Raw genomic sequence first — 21,299 nt, 5'->3', positions numbered from 1 at the left:
AAGTAATTTATGACTTGGAAATACCAACTCCATCAGTTCCAGTCCTCCTAGTCTTTCTAATCCACCCAGCATCCCTACCCACCCATCATGGGACTTCTCTCTCAACCTTTGTTCTTGCAGTATCTGGAGAGAATTCTTAGAATTATTCAAAAGGCAGCACTTGTCCAGATGGAAAGCCTCTGCATGTCTTTTTGTTTTGAAGTCCAACATTCATCTGGGCTTTGCTATACACAAGGACCCCTGGCCCAGGGAGAAGGAAGTGAGAATGATTCCAGCTTTGGCCAGGAGGTCTGGTTGGTGACTTGGTTAAACACAGACTCATCACCATGACTGAAATGTCTGCTCCTCCTTCATCATTGGCAAGCCACTTTCAAGTACATTATCCCCCTTGGCCAGGAGCCTCAGACAAGCCAGCTGGCCTCCTCGCCCAGTGAGTGGGAGAGTTGTGTGCCTGGTGTCCGGGGCTGCTGGCCCCAGACCTATGCTGGTCCTGCCACATCACACGCCACCTTGCTTAAATCTCATAGGCTTTAACAGGCTTTAAATAAAAATCAAAATCAAAATGGTGGTACATACCTGTAACCCCAGTGACTCAGGAGGCTGAGGCAGGAAGGTCACTTGAGGTCAGGAGTTTGGAGACCAGCCTGGGCAACATAGTGGAACCCCATGTCTTAAAAAATAATAATAATAAGTTGAGTGTGGCGGTCCACCTGTAGTCCCAACTACTCAGGAGGCTGGTGCAGGAAGGGCTCAAGTTTGAGGTTGCATTGAGCTATGATTGTGACATGGTCTTCCAGCCTGGGTGACAAGCTTTGAAAAATAAATAAATAAATGCACGCACACACATATACCTGTGTGTATATGTGTGTGTGTGTGTGTGTTTGTGAAAGTACTTGGAAAATTAGTTAGCCCTTTATAAATAATGTGATTATTAATATGGCACCCTAGGATGTGTAATAAACAAAGGAGAGGAAAACATTTAGAAAGTAACTTCTCCAACTTTATTCCTGTCACAGTTCACAGAGACAAAAATCAGGCCTAATATTCACACTAAAATGGAAGAGACTAAAAAATGGATCAACTTTGAACATTCAGACCAGTGTTAGGAGAGCCTCAGTGAGCCTGTATCATAGGCTCTAGAAAGGTCCCTTTGACTCAGATTTATGGCGGTTCCATTCCCAGTACGAAGAGGGCAAGAAGTTGCTAATGAACTGGCCCTGTCTCAGAACATCTATAGGTGAGATTCTTTCACTCTCGGTTATTGTACCCCATCCCACTACCTCCCTCTTCACCCAAAGTGTGTCATCTAAAACAAGACCCACACCCCATTTCCATGATTTTTGCCACTAGGCCAAAGCACCAAAGAAAGCACCTGTTTGCAATTACATATATCAAACGCTCACTGTGAGTCCTTTTGACAAAGCTTCCCCAGTCAACTCCTGGTATGATGAAGCTTGTCCTCTGATAGATTTAAGAAGGGCTCTTGAGTATAGTATTCCTTGAGTTCTGGTATGTTTAAAACTGTTTTTCTGTAGACCTGATACTTGAAGGACAGTTTGGTGAGATATAAAATGCTTGATTCTTTTCTTGAGTTTTTTTTGGAAATTTTGCCCTGCTTTCTATATGGATACTGAGAAGTCTAAGGTCAACTTAATTCCTTTGCCCTTGTTATTTATTCAAATTCTAATTATCATTTTGTCTAAGGATTTTTTTCTTTAATAAAGTCTAATTATTGTACTAGGATACATCTTCAAGTTGATCGTTGTAGGACAATTTTCCCAGGGACTTGATGAATCCTTCCAATACATAGATTCAGATATTCCTTTATTTCTGGTGAGTTTTCTTTGTAAGAGTTTTAAATGTTAGTTCTGTTCCATTATTTTTTCCTCTTCAAGGACTTCAACTTTATATATATGTTAGATCTTCTCTGCCTCTCTTTCATTTCTACCACTTTCTAGCTAACACTTAAAAAAAAAATAAAACTTCTATCTCACTTTCTCTTAGTTGTTTTCTTGCCTTTTTTCAATATATTTTTAAAATTATTTAATTAAAATAAATTAAATATTTTAATAATAAAAATAATATTTGTTAAAATAAATATTTAATTAAAAATTATTTAATCTAAATATATTCCTTTGGATGCTTTATAATTTAGTCTTTGTTTTTTTATATAGCTTTGCCATTTCTTTCCTGTATTCAATAAACTCTGATTTCATTTCTTCCTATTTTTGTCGATTTGGGTTAGCTTCTAAATTTCTGATTCAAGGTTTTTAGCTCCTTCCACAGCCATATGATTATCTGAAGATATTTAATTCAGTGTGGAATATTAGGTAGTTTCCTTCTGTTTTGTGGGGACAGATTTTCATGAGCTGAAATGTTTTGAGTTTCATTTTCTGTTTTCTTCTTATAGTAGCCTCACATAGATGACGATTGTGTTTATTCATTTCATGGACAAGCTGTTAGCTGTGAAATAGTTCTCAAGATTCTTGTTCTCTGTGTATCCAAGGGCCCTTTCAAATGGTACCCCTTTTGGTGGTGCTGGTGGGGAATGGGAGGAAATTAATGTTGTTTTTTGGTTCCCTTTTATTTTGCAGGCTCTTATATTTCCCCTTACCCTCACCCCCTTTTTTCCAGAGACTTGGTTCTTTACTACAATGTAGACAGATGAAATTGTCCAATATATTCATGGAATGAACACACATCAATATTCATACTGCTTGATGTCTTAGCTATTTTCAACACTGTGGAACCCTTCTTTAAACTTTTCTTCTCTGGCTTTTCTTCTTACCTGTAGGGAAGCTCCTTCTGTATCTCCCTAAGAGTCTCATTCTTTTTCTCTGGCTATTAAATCTTAGACTTTCTCAAGACTTAACCTTTTTCTGTCCTACTTACTTTTGGGGTTGCAGACATCACTCTCCACAACTTACATTAACATCTGCATTCATGTGATTCCTAACTTTCTCTTCTAGCCCAAACTTACACTGTGAGCTCTAGATTTGTTATGTCCAACTAATGATGCCTATACTCAAAGGCACCTTAATTTCAATATGCCCAAAAGTGAACTAATTTTATTCTTTAATGTCATCTCTTCAGTTTTAGAAACCAGAAACCTTGAGATTATTCTTGATAGTTTCTTCTCTCAACTCTTCATATACACACGATCATCAATTCCTATTGATTTTATCTTCTGTCTTTCAACTCTAATCTTCAGTTGCACAACCTCCTTCATTTTTCACCGTAACTACAATTGCCTGCTAATGGGGCTCCTCAAATACATTTTCTTCCTTCAATCTGTCCACCACACAGCAGCTATAGGAATCTTCTAGAAACTATTACCTGTGTTACTCTCCTGCTCAAAATTCTTCCATGGTTTCCCATAGTTCTTGAGACAAAGCTGGTAAGAGAGAATAAGCCTGAGAGAACTAAGAGAGAGATTATCTTTCTGAAATAATATACCAAAAATATGAGAGGCCTGAAAAACATTCACTTCCTGGCTAATTCACTATTCTCTATTGTATGTAACTAACTTCCATTTTCTCTGGTATAATTAAATAGGTCTGTTAATTATTCTAAGATTTCCACAATCTCGCTTTCCTGAGTCCAATTTCCTACTTTAATATTGTCCCTAGGTCACAACTTACCTGTTCCCTGCCTTGGCTGTGAAAACTCCATTCATTTGCATTTCTTCAAATCCTTCCCCATATTCACAGACACCTGTAAATATCCTTTCGGGTTTCCTCTTACTGATTTGAGGGGTTTACTTTATCTAGATTCCTAGTTAAGGGTTTTATTTAGAACAAATATCTAATTCTTCACAGTTTCTCTTGGCAACTGGGTGGTACTCTATCTTCCATTTATGTCTGCACTGTCACCTGGGGTTCACTGGAGAGTCACCAGTCCAGATGTCTTTATTGTACTTGAAACTGTCATTGCTAGAATCTCTTCAAAACTCTCCTGGAGATAGTCACTTTAACTAAATTTAGCAAACATCTAAGGAGCCCGTACCTTACTCAAATTATTTTGCTAGGTGTCAGATATGATAAAGACAAAGTTCCAGTGTGTGCATTGTGGTGGAGAAAATAAAAACTTTTGCCTTGTTGAAGGTATCACGTTATTTCTAGAGAACAATTGCTCCAGGATTAGTTATCCACTTAATTTGGGATCCCGAAGACAGGCAGATAGATGGAAAGATGCCAGATCTATCAATCACCTATCTATACGAAGGCAAAGGTGGTCTACGAAGAAGAGATAGCACGTCACGGTTCATGCAACACCGACAGCCCTAAGGACGGCAATTTACACACTTCTTTATCCCAGGAGAATAAGCTGCGTGAGACCACAATCCATCTTCTCTCCAGCCCGCTCTGTGGGGACATCCTGCACTTAACCACAAAGAAACCACGGGTAGCCGCGCGGTGGCTGAAGCAGGCGCTCCTAGGCGGGCCTTACGCGTGTCCAATCATTTCATATGTGTTCTGCTCTAGCCAATGAACGATGAGTACGTCATGGTGCCTCCTTCCGCTGGGCGGCCACCGCCCCGCCCCTGGCCGGCCCGTGGTGGAGGAACGGGTCGCACGCCACTGACGTCACTAGCACGCGCGCCGGCCGCCGCTTTCCACCTGGCAGGTGGAACCCGCACTTCTACCTTCTTCTCCAGCCGGCTGTCCGCTGTCCACGGTGGCTGGATTCGGAGGCCCCGGTGTCACAGGCTCTGCGATATGTCGATGCTGGCTGAGCGTGAGTGTCAGACGCGGAGGCCGGACCTGGCCGTGACGGTGATCTTAAGATGCCGAAGGAAGCGTGCGGTCGCCCGGAGTGGCTGGGGCCGCGGGTCGCCGGCGCGCAGCGGGCAAGGGAACGTAGGAGGCCGGGGTCAGGGTGATGAGAAGCCCGGCTCGGCTGGTCCTGTCCGCCGCAGCAGTTTGCCAAGCCCGGTCTTCCCCGAGAGTTAGCGGGCGGTCTGTTAGTGACAAATAGTGAATGTGCTCTCTGGACACTTCCCTCACACTCAGACGCGGAACGCGCGCGATGGGTTAAAAAGGGAGTCAGGACACCAGGTCGTGGGACTGGCCCTGCCGCCGCCGGTCGTGGGGACCCGGACTGGTTACTCCCCGGGTCTCAGCTCCCTTATATTAAAAAGAGGAGGTTGGGCCCGAAGGATCACTTCAGGAAATGTAATCTCGTTATCGAAGATGTATTGGACCCAGGAAAAGGAGAACAGGAGGTTACAACTATCAAATACAAGAAGTCAGACTTTTTTTGGCTGGGGGTGCAGGGCTAATGAGTAATTCTAAGTAAGACTGGCCGCTTGGATTTTGTTAGTAGGAATTACAACATCACTGAAGTGTTCGCCACAACCTGCTTCCTGCCCCCATTTGCCTTTGACATTTACCCTCACTTTGTGCAATGAAGTCTCCTAATTCCCTGTGTATGGAGAGGCTGTTTAATTTCTAACGGTACCTGTAGTTAAGGCCGCTTGCCACCAGATGGCAGTCGTGCTTTGGTCATGAAAAGCCGGTCCTTAACTTGGAAAGTTGTGAACAGTGGACAAAAACAGTTCATTTAACAGACCACTTGCACAGGGATTTTGGGAAATAAATGCTGTCAGCATCCTATTTTCTAAGAGGATAAGGACTGGGAGCACAAAACGAAATGAGTTAGGCACCATTCCAATTTTACGGGGTGGAAAGTGAAGTTCAAGGGAAAATAATTTTCCCCAAGGCATTGCGCTAAAAAGCAGAAAACTTTACCTAGTTATCTCTATGATATATTCTTACCACTAAGACAGGTTTTCTGCTGTTTTTAAATGGGGACTCACAGAAAGAAATGTATTTTAGACAGTGAATCTTTGAGGTCTATTTCTTGATCTATGAAAATAAGCAGTCAAGATTAGATCTGAGATAGGAAAGATCTCTTTTGGTGTTCATATTTAATGTATGCCTAATTCAGCATGCACTTGGGAACACTGGCCCTGGCTTTGCCATTCATTTATGTCTATTTGGTCAGTTTATGTGAGGCTATTAAAAAGTTATTTTATCTTTATCACTAGATTGCTTTAAAAAAAAATGAGATGGTGAACATGAAAATAGTTTGAAAAGTTGCAAATAGTTTAGAGGTGTAACATGCTATTTGTAGACAACAGTAATTCAAATTGCTTTTCAAAAGAATGTTATTTATAATGTTAAATAATTCATTCTGGAAGTTTCAAGAAGTGGTCATTTGGCCTTAGGGCAACCCAGATCGCAAACTCAGGGAAAAGGGACGGTGTATCATCTGTTGGTCACAACTGTGGGTGCAGTGGACTCTTCCCAGGACCATAAGGACTGTGATATGTTGTACATTAAGGATAGAAGCTTTAGAGTCGGTAGGACTTTGAACTGTTTAAAGGGTCTGGTTTTTGTTTGGCTATGTTAGGCATATTTTTTTTTCTAAGCCTCAGATTTTCTCATCTCAAGTAGGAAGGGTGTTACCTATCCTCACTGGGTTACTGTGAAAATGGAATCCAACTATGTATTGCATTCAGCACATAATGAATAGCAGTGGGAGCCCCAGTGATTGTGATGCAGAAGCTGGTGTTGAGAGCTGCTTCCATTTGCTGCTGGTGGCTGAATATAGAAGGCCCAACTCTGGCATATTGACTATTTCACTTTGTCACATTTGGAGAGAATGTTTCAATTTTATGAGATCAATTTATATGTAAAGAATATATAGTTATTAAGGAAGCAAGGATAAATGATCCAATCTGTTAATATTCTACTGGATGTTGAATCTAAAGTCTGTGTCATATTTTACCCAAGTATGTGTGCATGTGTTAGGTGTGTGGGTATTTGTGTGGTATCTTCCAGGTCTGGAAGATAAATGGCTGATGAGATAATTTTTTACATATAGGTCGGCGGAAACAGAAGTGGGCTGTGGATCCAAGAAATACTGCGTGGAGTAATGATGACTCCAAGTTTGGCCAGAGGATGCTGGAGAAGATGGGGTGGTCTAAAGGAAAGGTATTTTGGAGAAAAGCAAAAAAAAATCTGAGCCATGCAAAGAGATTGCAGATCAGGAGAAAATATCCTTCTTCTAAGACTGGGAGAGATTTATGTTTTGAATCAGTAAATAAATTTGATCCCAAATCAGACATGGTCATGACCATAAGATAGAGAGTCGCAGTCCACTTAGTGTTTACAGGGACCTTATGTTTGCTCTCAGCTTGAAGAATTGCCATTTGCTATTTTAAGTACATCCTTAGTATTATAGACACACTGTTTTGTAAGAATCCATGAGTCTGGGTCCTCTGAGGTAAAGGTATACCTCACTCCTAGATGCTCAGTAATTGAATGTTTGAAGGAAGAAAGGTAATCTCTCTTTCTACCTGGTAAAAATGCTAACTCTCTTTGTGTTTAATCTCCACAGGGTTTAGGGGCTCAGGAGCAGGGAGCCACAGATCCTATTAGAGTTCAAGTTAAAAATAACCACCTGGGACTCGGAGCCAGAGTCAATCATGAAGTGAGCAGCATTGTGCCTGCTGGGGCTTTCCTGGCGTTCTCGGCTTCAACTTTGTAAATATAAAAATTTCAATCAAGTTGACTGGTCTGTTTTTAGCTTTTCAATTATGTATTAATAGTATCCATGTTTTGGATAGATAAAGAGCCCCTGGCTAAGCTAGTTCTTGGTGGTGAAACCTGCTGTCACCTCCCTTACTGTCCACGGGGGATCCTTCACTTGCTACGCCTAAGAGATACAAACTAGATTTATTGCTTAACTTTGCAAAAAGTTTTCTTTTTATAGAAATATCCGTTTCAGGACAGAAAGGAATTTTTTATCTTTACCTGTGTTCTAGTATTTGTTTATATCATGAAAAGTTTGTGCCATTTTCTTTTAAAAATACTGTAAGAAAGTGGTATTCTTTTCCCGTCCCTTTGTATATAGGGACTGTATTTCCTGACTGTTGTATATAGAAACTATTTACAAATTTCAAAAGGAAATTATTTACATTTCCTTTTGAACACTGAAACTTTGGAAATGTGGCACTGTAATTAAAAATTATTGGCCTGCCATGTTTTTCATTTTCAAAATCATTGTTCCCTTTAGAAAGTGTTTAAGCTGAAATTTTTTTTGGAGACCGAATCTCACTTTGTCGCCCTTGATAGAGTGCCGTAGCATCATAGCTCATAGCAACCCCTAACTCTTGGGCTCAAGTGATCCTCTTAACCTCAGCTTCTGGAGTAGCTGGGACTATAGGTGCCCCTCACAACTCCCAGCTATTTTTTATTTAGAGATGGGGTATTGCTCTTGCTCAGGCTGGTCTCAAACTCCTGAGCTCAAGCAGTCCACCTGCTTTGGCCTCCCAGAGTGTGGGGTTGCAGGCGTGCATCACCATGCCCACCCCCATTATTTCTTAAATTCATTTAAATTTATCAAAAAGTATTTTGACAAAACATTTAAAATTTCATATTAACTATCAGATTTCCTTTATTCCAAAACATGTATATCTTATCTCAGTCAGTGTAGGAAAACTACAAGTATGCCACTCACTCCTTCTTTTGGTGTTTTAGGACAACTGGATTGCACATCAAGACGATTTTAACCAGCTTCTGGCTGAACTAAACACTTGCCATGGGCAGGAAACAGCAGGTAAGGAAACGGCGTTTTTAGCCCTCAAATTTAGAAGACAAACTCAGTGTAAAATATCTTTATCAGCTTTTTTGCTTTTATTATTTTTAATTGACACATAATTATTTTTATAGGGTACAGTGTGATATTTCAATAAATTATATACAGTTTCTGTAATGAGCAACTCAGATAATGGATAATATTCATCACCTCAGATATTTATCATTTCTTTGTGTTGGGAACATTCAAAGTCTACTCTTCTAGCTATTTGAAAATAGGCAATAAATGTTTGTTTATTGCAGCCGCCTGAAGGAACACTAGAACTTATTCCCCCGTTAGCTGTACTTCCGTGTTTATAAGCATCCTTTCCTGTCTGTTATCAGACTCTACTCTCTACTTTTATGAGATCAGCTCTTAGTTTCCACAGATGAGTGAGAATTTGCAGTGTTTACCTTTCTGCGTCTGGTTTACTTTACTGAGTTCCATCCTGGTCGTGTCGTGTCTCAGTAACCAGTTCCTCCTTACTGAGGAACCTTCCAATGTAAGGACAAGAGTTTGTTCAGCTATTCATTCACAATTAAAGGACTTTGGCTTATTTTCAGTATTTTACTATTATAGGCTAATGTGAAGTTTGTATATAGTGTGGGTTTCTGTGCAAAAGTAAGTTCCAATTTCTCTTCCTCAAGGATTTTCTTACTCTCTGAAGGATAGCCTGGCATGATCCATAGTACACAGTTCAAAAAAAAAAAGCATTTCTATGCATTTGATTGAGTTTAATCATAAGTTATAGAGCTCCTAAAAACTCTGTTAAGACTATTTATGGTAAGAGAACAAGTGAGAATGGATTACTCAGAGTTTAATGCAGTGATTTTCCACCAGTATTGGTGTGCCCTGAGAGGATCTTAGGTATGCCACACTTTTAAAGATCATTAATTAAATTCTTTTCAAAAGAAGTTCAAAGCCCAATAAATGTACATATCAAAATGAAAACCTCTTTAAATTGATTGTTTTAGTATATCATTGTTATAATAAACAGCTTATTTCTAAAGTGGGTGGCTGTTGCTTCGAAAAATAAGGTTTCGAAACAGGTCTATAGATGACGTGATTTGACAAGGATTTGCCAATGAACACCAATCTTGGTCAAAATCATCCGAAGTAAATAAAGCTGCCTGACTGAGCAATCCCTTGTTGCTCTTGAAGAAGTAAGGAGGGACAGCTCATACTGAGCATGTTGTATAGTTCTGTCTAGATTTGAAATAGTCAAGTAATAGGACACAATTACTTTGCAAATCTTAATTTGGAAAATTTTCTAAGTGTGTTTAGTTAATACCTGTATCTCTTTTGGTAAAGTTATGAGTGGTTTATTTACTTATTTTTTATTTTTGATTTGGCATTTTTATTTTTATTACCTAGCATTCGATTAAAATGGACAAGTTTTGGTAAAGAAACAAAAATTAGAAGACGACGCTGATGCGTTGAATGCTGCTTCCTTCAGTATATCGACAACTAAATTAAAAACAATAGTGATCAGTTTAATGAAGATTATTTATCATTCAGTTTCATATATAGTAAAGGAAATCTACCATGTCCCACAGGTGTAATATGTGGCAAAACATTAGCAAGAGAAGCTATGGTTCCTAGCAAACTAAAGAGACGTTTACAATCCAGACATTCTCACTCCAAAAGGCCAATGGAATATTTCCAATGACCTGCACTCAATAATACGAAAGAAGTATAACTATGGACCAAATGAGCAACAGTATCAGCTAAAGCACAAGAAGGACTCAACACGGGTGCAGGAATCGTAGCCAAGAAAATGGAATCTCATGCAATTGCAAAATCTGTCATTTTACCAACATCCATGTAATTGTAAGAATAGAAAAAGGAAATTGAAAAAATTCTACTTTCAGATAATACATTTTCTTGGCATGTTAAGGATTTATCTGAAAATACAGAATTTCAAGGAATATCTCACCTCAAGTAAATGTGTTTCCAATTCAGTTGGATGAATCTACTGACATCCGTGGTAAGCCCCAACATTTAGGATTCAATAGATTTGTCTACAAAGGAGAAATTATAGAATAGTTTTTATTTTGTTGACCACTCAAAACAATAACAAAGGGCCAAACTGGTATTGTCAACAAATTGATATTTTGAATTTTCTCTATAATTAGTTTAATTCTAATAACTTGTCTTGGGGATTCCTGCACAAGTGTTTGTACAGATGGAGCCCTGTCTATGTCCGGAGGTGTAAAAGGATTTGTTATCCTTGTATGAAAAAAATCCAAAAATTATTTTTACACACTGTTCTCTACACAGAGAAATGTTAACATCAAACTCATTAGGGCCCGAATTACAAAAGTCTCTAGATGACACTATTATAATTATCATTGATATAAAAAGCAGGCCATTGCAATCAAGATTATTTGCAGAATTATGTTTCTCAATGGATGCTTTTCATACGCAGCTATTATTGCATACGGAAGTGAGATGGTTATCTCAAGGAAGAGTTCTATCAAGATTTTATGAATTAAAAGAAGTGTCACCCTTTAAAAAAATAACATTCTAAATTAGGCAATTACTTTGTGATGAGGTTTGGTATAAAAAAGCTGCGTTTCTTGTAGTTTTATTTCAGTGTTTAAATACTCTTGTTAATAAGAGTATGCAGGGAAATCATGAAAACATTCTCACATCTACAGATAAACTTCATGCTCTCAGAGAGAAATGGCTGCTCGGGAGGAGAGGATTAAAAGAGAAAATACAGTAGAAATGTTCGAACCAGTGAGAAGGTGTCAACTGGATACGAATCTTACCTGAACAAATTTTACAAACTTTAGATTTATTGTACACAAATTTTGAAAAGTATTTTCCTGCACCTACACTTGACATAACTGCTCTAGATTGGGTGAGAAATTCCTTTACGTGCGTGGAAGTGATCAAATTTAAATTTTACAGAAGAGGAAGAGTTAAACAGAAATAAGAAATGACAGAGGATTGCAATTAAAATAGTCAACAACAGATATTACAACCTTTTGGTTATCTCTCAAGGGCAAACTTCCAAGTATTACATAAAAAGCAATAGAAATACTTCTTTTGTTCTCAATGTCATATTTGTGTAAAGAGAGCTTTTCTGCAATGAAGGAATAATACTAAAAACAAAAATCAGTCATGGCTAGAATCCTTGGAAGGAGATTTAAGAGTATGCTTGTCTACAATTTGACCTTGCAAAGAAGACGTTCTAAAGAAAGGTCAAGCTCAGATATCTCATTAAATGTTAAATTGTAATAAACAGAAAAATAAATAAATATAAAAAGATTTTTAAAGAATTAAATTGTTTTGTTTTGTCTTTTGGCTGTGATGGTGCACTTTGTTTATGTTAATAAATAAATCAAAAAGATACATATTTTTTTAACTCTTGTTTTTGATCAACATAGTTTGAGTGTGCTGTGGAAGTTTAACTATAGGTTGAAGTGTGCCATGAGATAAAAAAAGGTTGAAAAACACTGGTTTAATGTAATGCTTTTCCTCTTTTTTTAAGACTCCTCAGACAACAAGGAAAAGAAATCTTTTAGCCTTGAGGAGAAGTCCAAAATTTCCAAAAACCGTGTTCATTATATGAAATTCACAAAAGGTAAGAGTAAGCATTTTTTAAAATTTGTCTTTGAACTCTATGTGTTGATACTGAGTTTCCTGGAGCATTTCAGCTCTTGGCCAGCCGCGATGTCTTGTCGCGCAGTCGGCCTGCCGGGGTTGGTTGGAGCCGTGACCCGGAGTCACCCACCTTATTAAGACGCAGGTGCAGGTTCAGTAGATCTGAGCTGGGCCCAGGTTGGACTTCACGGGATGGGCAAGTCCCATGGCACAGCTGAGATGGAGGTCAGCTTACTCTTCAGAGGAAAGAAGAATTTGATGTGGTTAGGTGAGAAAATAATTTCTTGATTATCATAAAACTGAATATTTGTGTTGAATCGCTCTTACTGCGTCCGTGGAGAGCGTTACGGGCTGGATTGAGATCCATGATATGATAAATCACACTCCCTAATCGGCCCTTGTATTATTCCGCAGTTTCTGTTTCGTGGAGTGTTGACGTGGGCTTTTCGTGGTCTCTGTCGGATTAGTGCTAGGAAGCCATAGCTGGGGCTGGGGGGCCCATCTCCCTCCGTCTCCCCCCTGCACCTCGCGGCCCGGTTTGGGCGGGAGTGTGTGGGTGCAGTTGTCCCCTGTAACCACGAGGTGGCGGTCTTGCACTGGTTAGAAAAAATCCAAGTAACCACCTCCCCAGAGGTTTTCCCATAGAACAGTGTCGTGAATTAAATGTGCTTTCCAGCTACAAAGTCTACCTAACAAGTATGGTGACGATTATGTTGTGAAGTTCAGTCTTCTCTGGGAGGCGGGATGTATGTTTCCGTGTGCCAGGAGAAGCGCGTCTCTCTGCTGTAGTCCGGTTTCCACGGCTGCAGAGTTCCAGCTCCTGGAACCTGCCTGGGTAGCTGTGGAGCTGGAATTCCCACTACTCTAAATGGTTGGTGGTGTTTCTCATTGGGGGCCAGGAACTCAGAAGGTAGGACTGGGATTGGGTTAAGTGAGAGGCTGTGGAAGGAAGAGCTGAACAGCCTTGGGACTGTGTGCGGGAGAGACTGCTCCTGCTGGGCCGGCAGGTGTGCTGCAGGTGGCTGTCCCCTGTCCTCCCCTCTCAGCCCAGAGCTGACTCTGTGTGAGCCGGTGGGGCTTGTGACCAGGGCTTCCCCCCCCCGCAGCGGCCTGAAAATATTCCTTCTTTGTTTTTCATTATACTCTGTAGAAAAAAAAAAGATCTACAGCAGACAGGTGCTGTTTCAGAGCAAATTAATGAAAATTAAAAGTGGCCTGCAACTTTTGGATGGTATAGCAACCTCCTGTGCTTTTACATTTGCAGATAGAATCTTCTAATTGTCCTTTAGTACCTGACTGCATGCAGGACTTCCTCTGAAGCCGGGATAAACCTCTAATCCACTTGAGTCTAGTGGCTGCCAGGAGTATCTGCTCTCTATTTCTAGTTAAGCCTTTCCTTTCTGGGTTACCCTACCAAACTGCTTGGTGCCTTATTCCTTTTTTTTTTTTTTTTCTTAAAATGAGGTTTGTGTATTTATTAGCCTTTTTTTTTTTTTTGTAGAGACAGAGTCTCACTTTATGGCCCTCGGTAGAGTGCCGTGGCCTCACACAGCTCACAGCAACCTCCAACTCCTGGGCTTAAGCGATTCTCTTGCCTCAGCCTCCCGAGTAGCTGGGACTACAGGTGCCCACCACAACGCCCGGCTATTTTTTGGTTGCAGTTTGGCCGGGGCCGGGTTTGAACCCGCCACCCTCGCTATATGGGGCCGGCGCCCTACTGACTAAGCTACAGGCGCCACCCATATTTATTAGCCTTGTTTGGGGAGAACTAAAAAGAGGGGAGTGTGTATGCAGAGAAGAAAGAGTTCAAGATACATTGTCAGAAAGGTGGGGGGGGGGGATTGAGTGGAGAGGTATAGAACGCGCAGAATGGAAGTAAGGAGAAGGGAGGAGGGAAGGAAGCAGGAGTCCAGGTAGCCAAGGGACCGGGACTTCCTGCCCGGCTCGACAGTCCACAGCGAAAGCGTATGCCACTGTCTCCTCTAAGGTAGATCGTCTCTGATCACAGAAAACCTGGCTCTGGCCATTTCTCTCTCAGGACAAATCATTTCCCTTCTTGCAGACTCGGTTTCCTCTTTTATAAAATGACGAAGCATTTGAAAGTCACTATCAAGTTCTAAAATGGGTTTTGTGTTATTATTTATCAGAAATGACCCATTATCTGCAACTTTTACTTTTCAGCATTGCAGGTAGTCAGGATTTTAGCCAGTGGGTATGCTCTTAATGAAAGTAATTCACTTAGTTGGTAAGGATGATTTTAACTCATGTACGGTCCAGGAAACTGAAACACAGGAAGGTGGCATTTTACTGTATTTTGCTGTGTATAATGTGCACTTTTTGCCCAAAATTTTGAGAGAGAAATAAGGATGTGCATTATACATGGGTAGTACTAATTCTGTATCTGTGTAAATGAACATTTTAAAGTTTTTAAATTTATGCTTATGGGTTAAAAGTGTGACTGTAGAAAGCAATAATGGTGTCTGTATGCAAAAATAGTACCCTGGAATACGGAAGTTGCGCCCCCTCCCTGCTGCCCCCTCTCTGGGCAGGCACCCCTGCTGCAGGAGCCTTCAGCCTGCCTGGCCAATCATGACAGACACTACCACTGCCATCTTGGGCGCTGGCACACTACCACCAACAGCATGACGGTTAGCGCCAGACCTTGGTGAAAGGGACAGAAGTGGCTACACAGTGATGACTCCTTCTCTTTTGAGAGGAGCAAGCCTGGGTGGCTGATCAGAGTGGTCTAAATGAGCTGGGTGCCCAACCTCTCCCCACTGCCCCCTCCTGCCCCACCCACCCTTGTCCCCATAGTCTCTATTTCTTATTTTTACCCATGTCTGTCAGTGGGAACGTGGCCATGACCACTCCTCTGAGAACCCCAATGGGGTTATTTCCCAGGAAGCTGGTATGAGGGGCCTGGCCAGCCCTCCCTTTTCCAGGCTGCATCTCTCAGGCATCTGATCCTCCTCTGAGCACCCTGGGACACTGTGCTGAGGAGAAAAATCTTGAGCTGGGGTCTGGGAGACCTGGATCCTGAGACCCGGTTCTACCGCGGGCCTCACTCTTCAGGACGTTTCTGTCTGCATAGGTACCTGGCCGTGGAGAGCAGAAGCTCAGGGGTACCTTAGCCCATAGATTGTGATTTTGAGCCTATGACTTGTCTGAAACCCCAAGGAATTGTGTTGGTATAATTTTGCAAACTTCCCATAGGAAAAACCATTATGCTTGTTAATGGAACGGATACCCAAGTTGTTCTCCTGGAGAGCTGACTTGGTTTATTTGGGCGTGTTCAGGAGTCTCATTTTAACCAGTTCCCTGGGTGATTTGCAAGGGAGTGACTGGTGTCATTCATTCTGATATTACTGAGTGTCCAGCGTCTGGTTGGCTCAAGAGGTTGTGGTCTAGTCTCTAAATGAAATGGAGATGCAGAGTCCTTCACTGGGGTGTCATCAGGGAAGGCTTCCTCCTCCACCTGGGGTCCTGGGGTCCCGGAATGGGGACAGCTGTGCAAGAGATGAGGCAGCCCAGAAAGGGCGGGAGTCCCCTTTCAGGGTCCCGGGGCAGGTAGGGGCAGCTTCCTAGGAAATGAGCCCACTGGGGTTCTCGGCAGAGTGGTGATGGTCACGTCCCCACCAGTGGACATGGTGGGACTAGAAAATGAGAGGACGTGGGCGTGAGAGTGGGCTAGAGGGGCCTTTGGGAGAGGCTGGGCACACCGTTGGTCTGGCCCACCCTCCCTGCACCTGGGCATTGCTCCCAGGTTTCCTCAGTGGCTGGCTTGGCATCTCTCGCTTCTTGCAAATGGAGGGGCCACTGTGACCACTTCCACCCTCCTTTAAAAAATTAAAACAAACTATTTTTTTTTTTACCTGAAAGTTTGGGCCAAAAACATGATGTATATATTTTGTTGGTTTGTTTGTGTTTCAAAGACAGAGTCTTACTTTGCCGCCCTCGGTAGAGTGCTGTGGCATCACAGCTCACAGCAACCTCCAGCTCTTGGTCTTAGGCAATTCTCTTGCCTCAGCCTCCTGAGTAGCTGGGACTGCAGGTGTCCGCCACAACGCCCAGCTAGTTTTTGTTGCAGTTTGGCCGGGGCCGGGTTCCAACCTGCCACCCTCAGTATAGGGGGCTGGCACCCTACCCACTGAGCCACAGGCGCCACCCAAAAACATGATGTCTATTATACCTGGGAGCGCATTATATGTGGCAAAATATGGACCACAGCTTGATAAAGAGTGAAGCTAAAAACTTCACTATAGTAGCAAATAGTACTGTAAAGTTGTCTAAATATCAGCTCTAGCATTTTAGTTACAATACATAATTATTCCTTTCTCTGGCCCCAGATTTATAATTTTAATTTAAAATAATTTATTTTACAAATTTAGAAGTCAGTTTTATTCATATTTATTTAAAAGCCTAACTCCAGTGGGTTTCTTGTCAAATACCTGAGGCTAAATCTGCAGAGGGGGAAATATCAACTTACACAAAACCATTTTTGAGCCTTTTTATCTCTATAGTGAGATATTGTCAAGAGGGCATTGCTTTTTTTCCTTTTCATTTGTAAAATGGGTGGATTAAAAGTTTCCTAAACCTTAGTCATGCAGCTCCATCATGGGAAGTTTGCGGGCTCCTTACTCCAGTGACAGTTTGTGACATGTCATATGCTTCCTAAACAACTAGCTGCCCCCCACGCGGTCCAAGTGTTGGCTTGCTGTGCGGAGACGGAACTGTGGTATTCATAGAGTAGTTAATTCCTCCCCACAGTCGGACTCTGGTGGTGAAGCGCTTTAAGTTTCCTCTTCTGAATCTTTTGACATTTAAATATTAAGTAGCATCACTTTAGACTTGAAAAAAATTTAGACTGTCTTACTCTTAATTATCAGGTCTCACTTATTTCACCCCACACTTGATGCTTTCTAATTTCCTCATTTGCTAATGTTACCTTTTAGTGGCATTACTTTTATCTTCCGCCCTAGTGTTTACATTTTTTTTAAATTAAAGTATAATAGTATCATTTTTATCCTTCTTGACTGAAGAAGGCAAATGGAATCAATCTAAACAGTTGAAGCTACCCACATGAACGTTTAAGTCCTTTATTTTAACAAGCATCCTTCTGTAACCTACTTTCCTCACCCTCGTTCCTTTACTCTGAATAGATAAACCCTACTTTTCATAGTTTTTTGTTTTTGTTTTTTTGAGCCTGTTATAATACAGTGCTACAGTATCGGTTTATCCCTAGAGCTTGTTGGTTATTGCCTTTGCCTTGACACTAGTGGGTAATCATGCCCGTCTGAAGTCCTTGTACCTGCTTTTTATGGAGTACAGTGTCATTTGCTCCCCATGTGGACTTGTACTGTAAATGCGCCTGACTGTCCAGTCATTTTCCTCCCTTCCGGTTGGCTGTTAGCTCCTCTTACAGACTGGAAGTCATGGTTGTTAGACAAGGCTAAAGGGACCTGATAAGGTGCCCTTCCGTATGGCATCTGCTCGTCCTGGGGGACTTTGCCACACCAGTTGACTACCAGAAGCCTTTTTTCCTGGTTCATGGAATGTAATGGCCAATGAACAGATAGATGAACCAAATCTAGATAGATAACGTGTATTTCCTATAGTATACAGTTTTTTATTATCATTTTCTCTAAGAGCTAAGTTTATCAACAGTATTTGCTATGATGAACCATAATTCAGAACTAAGACTAATACACTTTTAAAACTCATTTTTAATATGAATGTTATTCAACAGTGGCCATAGTTGTCTGATACTTACAAACTATTCACCAAGACCAGTAATTAATAACTATCTCACAATCGCTTTCCTCTTCATATTTTTATCCACCTTTCCGTCGGTCTCTGACTCTTGTTTCTACTCTGTGTTCTTGTTTTCCAGATCAAATCCAGAGCAAAGCCTGTAACAATCCAGCTTCCTACATTTACTTAAGTGAACTTTGCTAAAAGATAAACATTTCTGATGCAAGAACCTTTCACCAAAACTTTAGAAACATTTGCACCTTCACTGGTACAGCTTCCTGTCTCTACCAGCTTGGCAGTTTCCCTTTGATTTTTGGATTTGTTTTTAATCTCTGTGTGTTCATATTTTGACATCCTGTTTTAGATTGTGATCTTGCTTGCTCCCTCCCTTCCTTAATCCCTCTGGCATTCCTTTTAGTTGGATTGCCATAAAACAGATGGTAATTTCCATTTCCTTTTAGTCTGTCTCCTCTACTCCAGAGAAGAGGTTAGGAATAGGTGGGCAGCGCACTTTTTGAATTAAGGACAGCTCCCTGCTCTGCCACCTGAAAGTGCCGTGGCGTGCAGGGTGCGTTGTGCTGGTGACAGTGCTGCAGACAGATCGCTACCCCTCCTGAGAGTTTGTCCCCCTCTCCTCGCCATGACCAACTTCTTCCCACTTCTCTGGTTCATTTTCTGAGCTCCTCTTACAGAACTTTTCTCCTGGGTCCTTTTGGGTAGGTTCTATTTAACTATAAACTAGAATCAGGCAGGGTTAGTGCCTGGCTCAGGCAGGAAGGAGAGAGCCTGCAGTGCCTCCCCTCCGACAGGAGCAAGCCGCACTGCCTGGACCACTTCAGCTGGTCCTGCTGCCTCTGAAACTGGTTTGGGCACCTGGTTTTTACGTTAAATTGAAGATTGTTTTGTTTTTTAATTCACAGAGTCACTGAGCAATATCGTGTTTAAATGCCCCAGTGATAGTCAGTGAACTAGAACCTTCTGGGTCGTGGTATTACTCTGCCAGGGCAGTTTGCTGCAGGAAACCTAGAAGATAAGCAAGTCTGTGGCAGTGGAATTTGGGCTCCAATTCCAAACTCAAATTCCTGGGTCTGACCCAGAACCTCCCTCTCCCAGAGCCTTCAGATTTTACACGGAGTGGTTTTTTCTAAAATGCATTTACCGTGAAGTTGATAAATGGGAATAGATGTGGCCGACCGCTCAGAGACTACTACTAGGTAGAAGTAGAGATTCCAAAGAAGTAAATTTTAGATTAGTTGGTTTGTGGGTTTGAAATTAAGTTAAAGAATTTCTTTTTCTTTTTTTTTTTTTAAATGAGAATCACAGATCCTTTGGACATTCTTTTTGCCAGAGCCATTTAATTTCCTGCTCTCATTATGTAGTCTTTTATTTAAAGACGATATAGCAGCTATATTATAACTATGACAGTAAATAGCATTTTAAAAAGAAAAATCTGAGACCCTTTCATCCTTATATAATAATTTTTATTTGCATTTATTCTTTTCAAATTTTTAGTTACTAGATTAATAAGTGAACCTCCTGTGTGTCACAAATGCTGCGTTCTCATTGTGTGCATAGGTGAGGTTTGAAGCTACGCGTCTAACTATTTTTTCAGTTCTGTGTTTCCTAATTCTCCAAGTAAGCAGCTCACATCTCTTTGACGAGAGTGAGATCGAGTTTGTGAGTGGGAGCCCAGAGCTGGAGACATTGCCCCCCAAAGGCACCGGTCCCAGCAGGGCCGCCTTTCAGTTTCACGGCAGTCTATGTGCTCTGGGTTGTTTGTTTCCTACGATTGAGAAGAGAACGTCAAGGGTTCCTGTTCTGAAACATTTACTTTGTTTTTAAATTTAGTGGATTTTATTTATCAATGAAAGAGTTATAATCTGTGAAGGAGGACAGAAAACCAATACTTACAAAATTGTTTATTTTCCAAAAGCCATTTTTCTTTCAGGAGTTGTGTCATTTATATGTGTGCTGCTTATTGTAGAAAGAACGGTCTTACTGAAAAGCATCGTGTTGTTTTTCTAGGGAAGGATCTTTCATCACGGAGCAAAACAGATCTTGACTGCGTTTTCGGGAAAAGACAGAGTAAGAAGACTCTTGAGGTATCACAGCACACACATCTGGTGGGCTCTGTTTTAACAGTGTTTGGTTTTCAGTGGTGGCAGGACTATCTGTGACTAGTACACCTGTAACTTGTACTTTTCAAAGTTACCCCCCCAAAACACCTTTATAGTCTAAATGTGATTCTCTCTCTCTAACAATAGCTAACAGATAATAAGCTTTATAAGGAATCAAGACAGGATACGTGCTATCTGCTGACTTTTTCTGGTGTAAGGACTAGATTAAACTTGGAGAAGAATGCCTGTTGCTGGTATACTCAAAGAAGAAAATATCTCTCTGGTCACCGAGAGAGCGGGAGGTCGCCTGCAGGGCTGTTGTCTGTTTTGCTTCGGACTTTGTCGCTGTATTTGGAGTGTAGCTTGGGGAGAGAGCACGTCTCATGCCTGAGTCCTGCTCTAGTCCATCTTAAAGGCCTTGGAGATAGTGTGAGATCAGGACCATCTGGAAGGGAGGTACATGGGGTATTCCTACGTTGTATAATATTATTTGCTTCAAAACTAGAAAATAAGAGTGGGGTGAGTAAACTATAGCCTAAGTGGCCTGAACCCAGAATTCATAATCTTAATTATTAAATTGGGCTGTATAATATTGCACAGAATGTTTATGCCACTTCCAAGTGTGAGAGCCAGCCCTGGATGCAGTTTGGGTGTCAAAATGTTAGGATTTTTGAAATATGAATTTCTGGAGATAATGAGATAAAGTATCCACTGCCTTGCTGTCAGTCAGAAGTGAACTGTTCCAGGTTCAGAAGGGCCAGCCTTGGGAGCAGTTTTACTTCCTTGCTAGTGCTGGAGCTTCTGGAACCAGGTGTGTGTTACTTGTGTGTTTTCTGGTCCCTCAAGTGAACTGGATGAAGGTCCGGTATATCTTCACCAGGTTTTCCTGTGGTTCCCTTCTGTATCACTTGTAGTACAAGATGAAACCAGGAAACCGGCGCTAGTACAATCTGTGTGTGCTTCTGTGCCCCTTTATCACATTTGCAGGTTGTGTGATCATTATCTCAGTGAGGATGCTGAACTGTTCCTTTACCAGGAAGACCTGCCCCTGCTACCCACAATCACAGTCCCATACCCCATCCCACCGCCATCCCTGAGCCCTGGCAGCCACTGTTGCCACCGAGTACTCTGGTTGGAAATGAATATCTGTGACTAGACCTCGCCCTCTCTCCTAGA

At 41.4% G+C, this 21,299-nt stretch overlaps 1 protein-coding gene across 2 annotated transcripts in view; it reads left to right on the top strand.

Moving 5' to 3' along the window:
* The first annotated feature begins 4,604 nt into the window (after positions 1–4,604).
* PINX1 (PIN2 (TERF1) interacting telomerase inhibitor 1) overlaps positions 4,605–21,299 on the top strand; it is a 55,711-nt gene continuing 39,016 nt past the window's right edge. Inside the window, exons 1-6 of one of the 2 annotated variants that reach the window (XM_053578469.1) lie at positions 4,605–4,737; positions 6,889–6,998; positions 7,405–7,497; positions 8,547–8,625; positions 12,143–12,235; positions 20,032–20,108. In XM_053578469.1, coding sequence (XP_053434444.1) covers positions 4,719–4,737; positions 6,889–6,998; positions 7,405–7,497; positions 8,547–8,625; positions 12,143–12,235; positions 20,032–20,108 — 471 coding nt within the window. In that variant the 5' untranslated portion in view covers positions 4,605–4,718. Of the gene's footprint in view, positions 4,860–6,888; positions 6,999–7,404; positions 7,498–8,546; positions 8,626–12,142; positions 12,236–20,031; positions 20,109–21,299 lie in introns of both variants that reach the window. The other variant, XM_053578468.1, reaches the window with a different exon arrangement.

Source organism: Nycticebus coucang, chromosome 24 (genome assembly GCF_027406575.1).
Source record: "Nycticebus coucang isolate mNycCou1 chromosome 24, mNycCou1.pri, whole genome shotgun sequence".
In the NCBI taxonomy this organism is placed as follows: domain Eukaryota; kingdom Metazoa; phylum Chordata; class Mammalia; order Primates; family Lorisidae; genus Nycticebus; species Nycticebus coucang.
This window is presented reverse-complemented; position numbering and strand designations above follow the sequence as displayed.